This window comes from Lepisosteus platostomus, chromosome 6, assembly GCF_059453375.1.
Source record: "Lepisosteus platostomus isolate fLepPlt1 chromosome 6, fLepPlt1.hap1, whole genome shotgun sequence".
NCBI classification, from domain to species: Eukaryota; Metazoa; Chordata; class Actinopteri; order Semionotiformes; family Lepisosteidae; genus Lepisosteus; species Lepisosteus platostomus.
The window spans coordinates 27,313,642-27,326,168 of record NC_142616.1 but is presented as its reverse complement, the minus strand read 5'-3'; the positions used below and the strand labels follow the sequence as shown (position 1 = coordinate 27,326,168).

Here is a 12,527-nt window from a genome sequence, read left to right as displayed (position 1 = left end):
TTCCTTTGTCTACCCCTTTAAAATGTAATTTCCTGCAGTTAAAAGTAATGTATGGTCCTATAGTCAGCAGATGACATTGTAAATCTGTTGGTTTCCCTTGTATATCAAAGCATTTCCCCTTGTATTTTCTCATTCAGAAAGCACTGCATTAATTTTCTAGTGCACTGCAGTAGTTTGGACTCAGGGAATTATACTTCTATTTAATATAGTATCCAACACCCAGAATGACTGTGCCCAAAATACATGTGCTACAAGATGGGTATTGCTTTGACTTCTTGCAAAATCGCAGCAGCAGTGAGCTAATTCTACAAGGAAGGTAAAGGTAAAAAACAAAATATTATTGTTAATGTTTTTATTTTAGGCCATTTAGAGTAACAAAGTAACTGTAAACTTAAAATTATCCTAAGCCCTAATTTATTAAAGGTCAAATATATAAAGCAGAGAACAAGCACACCTTAAGATTGCTTACAAAAGCAAAAGGAAAAAATAGATGATCAAAAGGATTGCACAGCAAACACTTAGGCATGGTGCTTCACTTCAGGTTCTTTAAAAGCTGTCTTAACAGCCTGTCTGGGGTCTCTCAATCGTCTACATAAGCAGCAAGCAATTGGTGTAAAAACCTAACTTATTACAGTTCAGTTAATTTAATTTAGCATGACTGCAAAAAACACTAACAACACTGACATTCTAAAAATAAAGGTAATTTAGCCCAGTACAGGAGAAAATGTATCATTCACTTGAAGGAAATTTCTCATGTGAGAAAATTGACCTGTTTATTGGCAATTTTTAGATTCCAAATTTTACAACTAAAACATGCTGCTTTGAGCACACTGTTAACACCCCTAGACAGGTTATTGTTCATTGTGTTTTTCTGAGTGGTGGGAGTGGGGATACTTCAGTGCTTTAAAGGGGTACAGCAGGTTATGTCCCTGTGCAGTTTTTTCTATTTTATTTAATTGCACGTTGTCATAGGGCCGATCTCAGGGGACTGCCACCGTGTATCTTGGAAGCTAGTAGGCCGACTGTATTAAATAAAATCTGAGTCCACCATTAAAACAAAAAGATGGGAACTTTCAGGAAGCAAAATTTTCAAGACCAAAGTGGAATTTAGCCAGAACATAAGAATTAACTGCTCTTTTGAACAGGGATCTTTAATAATCAAGTAGTCAAGACCTCAGGTCACTTCATAGTCTCCTCCTACAACACAGTGTCCTGTATGCTGTCCTTGGGGTACTTGTTTGAAAATTATGGTTCAGAGGGAAGAGTGACACCTACTGGTCATCAACACTACACAAAATAGAAACCTGGTTTATCTTAGAGGTCTCCCATTCCAGTACTGACCAGGCTCAGCCTTGCTTAGTTAAGAAGATCTGACGAGATCAGCAGGTGTTCACCGAGCTGTCAATTCTGAAACATGAAATGCAACGTGTATTCAATGAAAATGATGACCTGAGCACTACAGCCCCTGGAATTTCAGGCATTGCAGTTAATCAACAGTGACAGTGGTCTGTCTATAATATTCTGTAATACACAGAGCATGAACAAAATAATGGGAACACTTCACAAAAAAGGACTTGCATTTTTAAGTAACTAATTTGCAGTTAAACGATTCTATGTTTCATAATCAATACTAATCACCAATATGTTTCTGCTATAAAAGATGTCTTTAAAACAATACTTTAATATGTTAGTTCCTGGAGCAAATTGAGAGATCTAACTGATTTTCAAAGAGGTAAAACAGTTGGTGTTTCAGTAATAGAAATGGCAAAATTATTCAATGTGTAAAGGGGATCTGTGTCAAAAATTATGCCGGTATACACCAAACTAAGGAAAACAGGGAAGAGGTACAGTGGTATCAAGTCAAAGCTCACTGACAGGGATAAATGGACACTTAAGAGGATAGTTGCTAAACATCACAACAGCCTCAAACATTACCACAGAATTGAAGGATGGATGGGATTATATTTGGAGAAAGCCAGAGGAACCCTTAGTTTAACCCACACTGCCTGTTCCCAACTGTTAAACATTGTGGTAGAGTTGTTTTGGTATAGCCAGACATCTTTAGGGAATCACTGAGTCTAATTACTCTGCGTGGTAGTATTACTGCCATTTTAGGCAACCAGGTGCCTAAATATATTCTAAGATGATAACGCCCCCATACGCACTGCTAAATGGATTCAAGAGAGGTTTCATGAATACTAGTATGAAGTCAAACACCACCCATGGCCTCCCCAATCACCAGATCTGAACATCATGGAACCTTTATGAGAAGTAGAATGCAGATTAGATTTCCACCTTCTTCAGCTCTCCAAGAACTGGAGGCTTTCTTTCTTGAATAATGGTCCAAAACCACACTAGAAACTTGTATGACTTGTAAAAGTTTCCTAGAAAACTGAAACAGTTCTAAAGACAAAGGACAGTCCAGCTCCTTATTAGTTAATACATATTCACATATTGTTTGGTGTTTCCATTATTTTGTCCACTACCTGTATTTGTCATTAGGTACTGACACTGGTCTATAATGTGCTCTATTGTGGCTGAATTTCAGTAGTGATGCTGGGCTATAATGTCTTATATTAATTAGAATAATGTGCAATTATTAATTATTATAATGATATTGTAACTGCAATTCAGTAGTGGCACTGATCTATAATATATTTATATTGTTACAGTAATTCAGTAGTGACATTGGTTTGTAATATGCTACGTATATAGCTGAAATTCTGTCGTGGTCCTTGTCTATAATGTATTATATTCAAACCGTGATTCAGTAATGACACTGGTCTACAATGTGCTGTACTGCAGATGGAATTCAATATTGGCACTAGTCTAAAATGTGTTGTAACTGTAATTCAGTAATGGCACTGATCTATAATGTGCTGTATTATAATTGTTACTCAGTGACATAGGTTTATAATTAGTATTACACATTTCCAATTTATACTGTTTATCAACAGTAAATTACCACACTTGTTAACTACCATTTTTCATTATTTTACAGATTTACCTAGCAATACCTATTTCACATTTCACTCAAGACACTTTTACTGGGTATTCGTTTGTATTAAATGCCATCTTGATAGTTTTGTACCACAGATCTGAAGCAGTGTAATTCTCAAATATAAAATTCACTCCATTGGTTTGAATTGGATTGGAGTCAGATCAAAACTATACATTGTGTCATCATTGGCTCACATAAATAGCAGTGTAGTGGACTGTGAATGATTAATGTGGAGCTGAATAAAGTCAAAGACAAAAAATAAAAGATGGTTAGAACGCATAAATCCCTGCAGAAGAAAAGAACTGTGCTGGAAATACTGTGAATGTAACAAGATAAACAGCCCGTATCATGAGCTATTAACAGGAAATTAAAAATAACATGATATTTTGCTCTTTAAAGATATATAGAAACTGTTTAATCTTGTGTATGAGGAGTTAAAAAGTATGTAATAAACATTATTTCCCTTGACATTCAATTATTTTTTCATTTCTTCCTCTTTCCCCAAATTCAGCTCAGTTTAGTTTAGTGTACTGTAATGCATTGGCATTTTATTGTAATTGCTATTGACAGCAATAATTAAAATATTTAATTGTATCTGTAGTTCAGTAGCGATAGTGATCTACAAGGTACTGTGCTGTAACTGCAATGTCTGCAATTTTGCAGTTGTAATTCAGTGATAGTGGCCTGCAATGTGCTCTACTGTAGTGTAGTTCTCCAGCAAAAAGATTTCTTCAAGTACTTCTAAATCCCATGATCAGGAAACCCTTTTTGTCATAGCCACCTTCAACAGGGCACATCCCAGACTAGCATAAAACACATGGAAACTTAATAATTGCAACCCTGACATCAATAAAGAAATAAGAACTGTGGTGCAGGGTAATATATCTTCTTAATCACAGCACATCGTTAAGAGGAAATGTGTTGGCTTTGCCATTGGGATATAGATATTGCTTAGTCTTCAGTGACTTTAGCTCTTTTCCTATATATTATGTTTTAAACGGTTTCAAATACACCATGAAGAGAATGAAAAACTGTGAGAAACACAAAGGACATAATCTGCTCTTTTTGCACTCCCCTTATCAATTGACCAAAACACAATGGGACTGGGCTGACAAGACCTTTTAAAGCTCAGCTCAGATGGGCTTGTTTCTGAGTAATTACCTTCTTACGATTTAGGTTAATAATTTTTCTTGGTAACCAGCAGTTGCTAATCCTTGTAGGATATGGTTCACTCTGCTGTGTGAAAAAAGCAGTTCATTTAGACACTGAAGTAGAAGGCCTAAAACTATTTAAATTGTCTATAATTTGCAGTAACAACTCAAACAACCAAGCAATTCTTAAGAACACAATATTTACCAAAACCTCTATCAGGAAAAAGATAGTATGTCTATAACCTTACTTTTCATTTCTTAATCTGGATGTATCCATTTACACTCCTAATTTATCAAAAAGAAATGAGTTTAACTTTTGAAAGTCCCTCTAACTTTCTCGATTTTACTGTATTTAGACTTCTTCAAGTGCGTCAGACAATATTTTGGTTTATGGGAGATTTGGAATCAAACGTGGACAAACATTGAAAGAAAAGGAATAGAAACCCTCTAAATCAGCCCAGCCTAGGAATAATAATGTTTGTAAGCACTGTGTCACGGTATCCTACCTGTACGCAGCACCATTGAGTTCAGGATGAACTACTTGCTGGTCCATTACCGACCAGGGTGCTGTGGTGACGAAAAATTCTTTGTTGACACAGTTTCTCAGACTGTCTGGGATACGGCCTGGGGAAACACAACATTATTTCAACCATGCACAATCCGCTATAAACAATGAGTTGTCAGTAAAAAAATACTATTATTTTACTTGGTCTATCCCACAGAATATTTAAGTTAAAAAATTTTTTTCAGTTACATTCCATTTAAAAAGGTCCTCCCTTCCAGACCAAACTGAGGTGCCCCCAAGTCTTTTAAAAACTGATAATAACAGATAATAATGACAAAAGGTATCAGCCTGGTTTTAAAATAGCTGTTTGGGCACAATTCAAATGTGATATCTGAGGAAGTTCTGTTGAAACAGGGTGGCCAAGCAGTAATGCCAGGTGCTTCTTATCAATGCAGGTTACTATTAAAACAAACCCAAGGTACAGGATATTTCTTTTTTTTAAGAGCGCAAGGAGAGAAAGGGAAGTTCAACCTGTGATAGCTCTGCGGATCTCTGTAGCAGCTGCCTCCCTCATCTCCAGTGATGCCTGCTCACTGTACCAGGCAGTATGTGGTGTACAGATTAGATTGGGTGCGTCTTTCAGAGGGCCCTGGGCAAAACTTAATGAAGATGAAAATCAAAGTCAGACAACATCACATCAGGAGCCACATCTTACATCCCTGCCTGGCTCTTAAGAAGACCACTGTAATTGTGCCTTTGGTTGCTCATTTTTCTGGTCTGTTTCAATGTTCTCAGATAAACACTGAGGTGGACACAAAAGAAAGATTTTTTTTCAACAAGTCACTCAGCAAAGATTTCTGCAGTCAGCTGTTTATTGTGTTTCAACTCAGTGGAATGTCTGAAGCTAATGCCCTGAAAAAGCAAGAGGTCTTAAGCAAGAGAGTCCTGCATGAGCTTTAGTAAGGTGCTTAACAACAGAAGAGTCCAAGGGACACTCCAGCTTCCTTCCTATTAATCTCACATCCACTTATAGAAGCTCAAGCTCCTGGTAGTGTGTTTGAAACGTATGGCTTAAAATCTCAACTGGGGCATTGGTCTGGGATAAGAAATATTACAGGATAAAGTAATGGTGCTTGAGGTGTCAGCAGTCCTTGTTATTGGCATTAAGCTAATGGCTCCTATTTGTGTGGCGAAGTCTGTCTGTCTCTGAAGAATGGATTCATTGATATTCCCAGAAACTGGATTACAGCCCTTAATCGTTTACTGACAGTGTTACTCCTCTCTCAGAGTTAACACCGTGTGGTTCCCATGCATTTCAATGACTGTACGCTCTATTAAACCAGAAAAGGGAAAATAATTTTAAACCGGAAAAGGGAAAAAGACACCTTGTCCCACATAAACCTCAATATAAGGATTATTACACATCTCTTCAATCAGGGCCCCAACCATGTCATCAGCAGTGTGTATTACCCTCTGCCTTCCTGTGACAACCTAAAAGTGCCTTATGTGCAGGACCTGTATTCACACTCATCACACACACAAGTACATTCCGGAAATCTCACTCCATAAAGCCTTATGTAATCACAAATGGATTGGAACAAATATTTTTCTCTTCAGCTTCTACTATTGTATTATTTAATTCCAGAACTGATTCTAATTCTAATTCTAATTAGAACTTTAGAATTGGAATGCATGGGATCTACGATTTGGTGGTGACAATTAGGTTTTACAACTAACTGTACTGACAACAAGAAAACATGTTTAACGAACTATGGGTGTGCTGTTAATAAACTCTTTTTCAGCATTTTTTCACTGCTCTCTGTTGCTGAGCTACAGCTAATTAGACAGTTGTCATGTGTCAGTAAAGGTGTAGGGCCAGCTCAGTGAGGGGGTTAGCTCTCTGAGTAATATTCAGCATTTATTTGCTACTAAACTATTGTTTTCTCTAAACAAGACAAGGACATCAAGGTTTAAAGCATCCCATATAAAATGTTTCAGACCCTTTAGAGCTCTTTCAGTCACCCAAAATATTTTTAAATTAAAAAAAAGAATCCCGGTCTTCCACTTTGTACAAACTGAAAGAAAACTGCACATTGCAATTCATCTGCTGTGGAAGAAGCCATCTGTTTCCAGTGACAATAAAGACGCTATTTTTTTGTGTTTATGAATGTGCAGTTTAGTGAATTTAGTGCCGGGGCAAGTGTCCTTTGAATCTGGCCCCGTGTCTCCAGTCTCCCTCACCTGAAGGGTTCGGACTCATGGACATCCAGCGCCGCTCCCCGTATCCTGCCCTCCTTCAACGCCTGAGCCAGGGCCTTCTCGTCTACCAGTCCTCCTCGCGCCGAGTTCACAAGGAACGCTCCCTGGCGCATCTGCAGAATGGACAGAGCAGTGAGAGGCCCTGCGGGGCTCTGGACTGGTCCCTGCTGCGTCATTAAGAGCTAACTTTCATGCTCTGTACTAGTTACATTTCAGTCTCTGAAAAAGCCCCAGTTCACACCGTACAGTTGATAAAGTTCACATTTGTTTGATTATTCACATGTATTTTCGAAGTGTGCCTACATGTAAAAGGCCAACTAAGAAAGGTTATCAAATCAGTAAACAAAGAAACAAAGAAAGAGAACTTAAGGTTATTCTGAGGGTGTAGCTGAAATCTGGACCGGTACAAGGTAGCTAGAGTTCTCTTCCTCCCAGGCTAGGTTAGAGCTGCATTGTTCGTGCTACCCAGTCCACTATGTCAGGTTCAGCAATATATAATGCCAGGACTACTCTCTTTTCATCACTTTATACACACAAGGGAGTCTTCTGTGTGTCACAGCTACACTCAGCAGAGTCAACATCTTTAACAAACTGGGGATAAAGAGAATGCAACAAAACATTATGAAAAAAACACAATGTATGCCAAATATAATATATAAGAAATAAAAGAAATCACTCGGGGGTAATCCCTTAAACTCGACAGAAGTGAGTAACTAGGGCATGAAAAACATTTATCCTGCCGAGCAATGTTTCATTGTAACCTGTAAAATCTCTGCACCAAGCCCATCCCTGTAGGCAGTTTCTGAACATTTTTTCTGATTGGCTGGAAATTGTTCATCATTATGATTCCACCTCACATTTTAACAATAAATATGGCACTTAAATTCAATACCTTAAAATAAAACCTACTGATAATAAAGCATGGTGCAACACAACCCACAGGGGGCAGTGTTGGCCAAGACAGAATCACAACAGATCCCCCTGAAAAACTATCAAAGGTGAGCTACTGTTTTCCAGATAGTTTAGAAAGGTCATTGCCAGATAATGTCTTACTCAAATATTGTTGTTGCAATACTGTTTTTGATGGTTAATAAAATATCAAATGAGAGAATGGTATTCTATACATATTTTTAAAGTTTTTTTAGTTAAGTCAATTTAGCCCAGAATAAAATCAGTTTTACTGTCTTTAGTAGAACAGTGGGAAACTAAAGCTCAAGCCCAGCAAATACACGGATATCTGATTAGTATTCTAAGGTATCCATATCCATTGATGCATCTGTAGTTGTACTACTGATATGTCTGGAGGTTGCTGGATCAGATGCGAATCAATAATTATTGATTAATCCACCACATCTGTTTTATTATAAAAGTGTAAACTCCGATAAGTTTGCACCATGAAACCATTGCTTTCATTACCACTAGGAACGCAGATAAGCTGTTAGGTGAGCCATCCCCATCTCATATTTGTTACTACTCATTACTTATTGCTCAAAGAAAATTATCTTGATACAGGGATAGGTGGTTCTCTGTAGTATCCGCAGTCCAGATGGGAAAAAAGAATAAAGAAATGGTTCTCAGCCCTGGTCTTGGTGGACCACTGTGTCTTCTGGTTTCACAGGCTAATTAATTTAATTTTGTTCTGTCAGAGGTGTGTTTTTAAAGTGTTCGTTCTGTTTTTAAAAAGCCAAAAGAGAACTGTAATTGGTACAAGCCCAGTGGTAATTAATGAGTTATAGGATTCATTCCGGTTAGCTGAAATACAGCCAACTGGATTTGGGCAGAAGGACTGAGTCACTGTGGGCGTGACTGATGCAGTGTCATTTACACCTCGGTCTGTTCATCCTAGATTTCTCACCTGTTAAGGGCTGCTTCATCAGAAATAAAGAAGCAAATGCTTAATTAGCGAGTTGAGCAAAGACTGCATAAAGGTCAGTTACTGGAAATGAAGACTCAGTGCAGAAAAAAAAATTAAAACAAGCAAGCTGATCAATTACATGCATCAATTAGCACTAGCGATCAAGGTCCCAGCTGGAATGAAAACCAGCAGACGTAGCAGTCCCTCAGGACTGGAGCTGAGAACCGCTTATTTAAAGGAAGCCGAGTGTTTTTTTTCCCCTGCAGTTGCGGACACGAACAGTTGGTTCTAAGTTGAAAATTCGGTGGGTGAAAATACATATGCTTCCTCTCATACTCTCACAGAAAAAGCTGCAGTTGTGTAGTGTGTTGTAAACACTGTAACTATACATGCTCATGCCCACTTATTTACTGCTGCATGGATGCTGTGGATGAACAATTTAACAGGGGACCTGGCTCGGCGCTGTGCAAGGAGCCCCTCGCCCGACCTGTTTGATAGTGAAGTCGTTGATCAGGTGGTGGTTGTGCTCGTTGAGGTTGCAGTGCAGCGAAACGCAGTCGCTCTGGTACAGCAGGTCTTGGAGGGTGTACACCCGCTGCACTCCCAGAGAGCGCTCCAGCCCATCCTGCAGGTACGGGTCGTAGAAAATCACGTTGAAGCCGAACACCTTCGCCCGCACGGCCACCGCCTGCCCCGTGCGCCCTGCGCAGACAGACAGCAAGACACCCATCATGCCCACAGCCGCAGCTACACCAGGCCCGAAAATGGGCTCGTGCGTCCTGCGCGTGGACCTGCGGTCACAGTAAACGCTAAAGCTAGAGAACCGACTATCCAAGTCCTGTTGCATCCTAAAAAAAACAGCCTTTAGAGGACAGAAATACTCAGTGTAATAAAGCCATTACTTTACTAGTGTGACTGTCATCTTCTTAAACCTTCTTTCAGACCCGAACATTAAACGTCCCGCCATTCAACCCTTCAATCTCTAAGCTCATGAGTTTCTGCTCTCAAATGAAATAACGCCTAGAGGGATGAACTGTCAAAATCACTTACCTGCATCAAATCTGCACTCAGGTTTCCACTAGGGGAAAAGCTACAGAATTGACCGACAAAGTCTCTTAACTCAGAACCCCTTTTGGCTTGAGCATCTGTTATATTCTTTCTTTCCCCTTTCTGTGCAGTAGAGGTTCCACTCATTTTTTCTCTCTGTATGATGCTATTATATTCCTCTTCAAGTCTTTCCTCTCAGTGTTTCAAACATTCATTCGTATGGCATCTCTCTGTATTAATGTTTCCACCTACTGGTTCAGTGAAGGTGGTCATAAAAGCCTCTGCTGTCAATGTGTTAACACCCCCAGGAAGTGACAGTAAGCCCCTTCCTTAAGATCTTATAAGTCCACAGTAAAGCTCCAGCTGAAGGTCATTCTTTCAACCTCTAGTTCAAAGAGATCAGCTGTGTGCAGTATGTTTTCTCAGCTTGTCATACCACGGTGTGAAAAAGTAAGTCATTCTTTTTACATGTTTTTATTCCTTTTAGAAGTACAGATGCTCTGTGAGATCACGTTTGGTTATGCATGTGCAGTGAGAGCTGTTAAGGCCTCCCCTTAAACTGGGCAGATATTACAAAGGAAAAATGGCAATCCAGAGCATACAGTTACTGAAATTTCCTAAAAGTACCTCCCAGCATTCGCCTATCCAAAACAATGCCAACAGATGCCGCATATATGTGTTCTGTACTCTGTACAGCCATAACAAACAGCTACCACTCTGTTTAATACTTTCCCATGGCCTGGCATGCTACTACAAACAAATCCACTTCTGCCTCAAAAGGTCCCCTGTCAAGGCAACAAGCATTTATCAGAAACAGCACTGGTAGGGTCTCCAGTTCTACAGGAGCACAGCATGTCCGTGTCCTGCCCTCTGCAAGGCCTGCTCTGGTACACCAGACACCTCACCTGTTCTGAGAGGCTGGGAGTGTCACAAGAGCAGCTCTCCCTGCCCCTGCTGCCAGGATTTAATGCCGGTCGTTGCAGGCTCTGGCCATGCACTCCTTAGACAGGGGATGTCTCCTAAAAGGTCCTCTACAGCTGAAGAGTTTTTACACTGTCTAGATGTCAGAGAGAGGTGAAGTCACTTCTGAAACTCGCTCAGCACACTGGGCCCTGCACTGTTATAAGTATATAACGCAGCCCTGTGTCCAGCAGTCGCTTTGGAAGCCATAACCATCTCTGTTAATGCATGAACATTTTCCTACTGAACAAATGGCAATGTGACTAAGAGACTCGTTGCTCTATTTTGCCCTTTTCTGTTCTGCTATTACTTACAATTTTTCCCAACTCGCCCAAAATTGTTTTTTGTTCTTCTCTTCCTTTAAGCTGACTCAGACAGTGCACAGAGACCACAGCGCGACGTCTGAATGACTGCCCGTGTTTAGTTTCATTTTGCTCGCTTTCCTGTCATGCTGGTGTTAAGAGTGGTTTTAATTGGGCATGACTAAGGCAACTGTCACGCTCCTGGATGGAGAACCTCGCTCAGCTTTAATTCTGCATTGGCAAAGCGGACAACAGCTGCGATGTAATCAGCAGGGTCATTATCTTCAATGTCACTGCGGCTCAATGTCACCCTGCGCACACTCACACACCAGCCACGGCACCATTGTCCCGACCTTACATCGCTCAGCTTGAGCTTCTTCCAAACCCTTTTCTGCTTCTTCACTCTGACCTGGGCTGAACTGCTCATGCAGAACCAGCCTCAAGGAGAAAAAAATGAAAAACAAACACAACTAGAATACTGTAAAGCCTGGCTAGGCTCCGTGGTTCACCTGAGTTAACAAAATAGTAATTTGCTGTTTTGTTTTCGTCCGCAAGTAGGAGCCTGTGAGATTTCAAAAAAGCGTCAAGAGCGTCTGCATTACTGTTGTCATATTTCACAATGCCACTGTGACAAGTGAAGTCTGGCAGGAACAGGCAAACCAAGGCTTTTATTAGGAAAGAAATAAAGAATGATGTCTAGTATAACTTATACAGATTAAGATTTAATAGATCTTCTATGTACCACCATTTAACTCTAAATTGAGGTTCTCTCGAATTTTAAAACGCATAGAGAATAATGATGAGGCCTAGTAAAGTTTAGGGTGGGGGGTGGGGGGGTATGACATACCTATGGATGCATTGTTAACATTCCACAGAATGTCATTTTATAGCAAATTGATCATTTATAGATTATCTAGTAAATATAAGACAACATCACACATGCTTATGCAAGATATCTAATATACTTCATACAGTTCAATATTATGAAGACCATTGACAAATGGTTGAAAACCTAACTGCGCAGCTAGCAAAGACTGACGCTGGGATGTGTACTGGGGCAGGCGAGCGAGGGGAAGGGACAGGGGGTACGGTCTCCCTTACCAAAGCCGATGAGCCCCAGCGTCTCTCCCCGGATGCGGGCGGCCCCGGAGGCCACCTCCCGGATCTGCTCCACGCTCTGCACGCGCGTGCCCTCGCGCAGGGCCTGGTACAGCCACGTGTTCCTCCGGTACAGGTTCAGGATGTGGCACAGGGTCGAGTCGGCCGTCTCCTCCACTGCCGCCGAGGGGATGTTGCACACGGCGATTCCTACGAGACAGCCCGCAGAAACCCGCACCACGCCTGTCACATGGGCCAGACTCAGGAAAGCAAAGTGTTTACAGAAAAATGTTTTCATGGCCAGCCATGACTCCCGAAGGATTTCTTGTTATGTATTGTTTTCTGTCAG

General features: G+C 40.4%; 1 protein-coding gene across 8 annotated transcripts in view; it reads right to left on the bottom strand.

The window, feature by feature from the left end:
- ctbp2a (C-terminal binding protein 2a) overlaps positions 1–12,527 on the bottom strand; it is a 113,820-nt gene that overhangs the window by 2,635 nt on the left and 98,658 nt on the right. For 6 of the 8 annotated variants that reach the window (XM_088635122.1, XM_088635121.1, XM_088635125.1 and 3 more), the window contains 5 exons: positions 12,182–12,388; positions 9,259–9,473; positions 6,899–7,029; positions 5,189–5,316; positions 4,659–4,776 (listed from right to left, as the gene is read on the bottom strand). In XM_088635122.1, the coding sequence (XP_088491248.1) occupies positions 4,659–4,776; positions 5,189–5,316; positions 6,899–7,029; positions 9,259–9,473; positions 12,182–12,388 (799 nt within the window). Of the gene's footprint in view, positions 1–1,341; positions 1,408–4,162; positions 4,238–4,658; positions 4,777–5,188; positions 5,317–6,898; positions 7,030–9,258; positions 9,474–12,181; positions 12,389–12,527 lie in introns of all 8 variants that reach the window. The other 2 variants (XM_088635119.1, XM_088635120.1) reach the window with 2 other exon arrangements.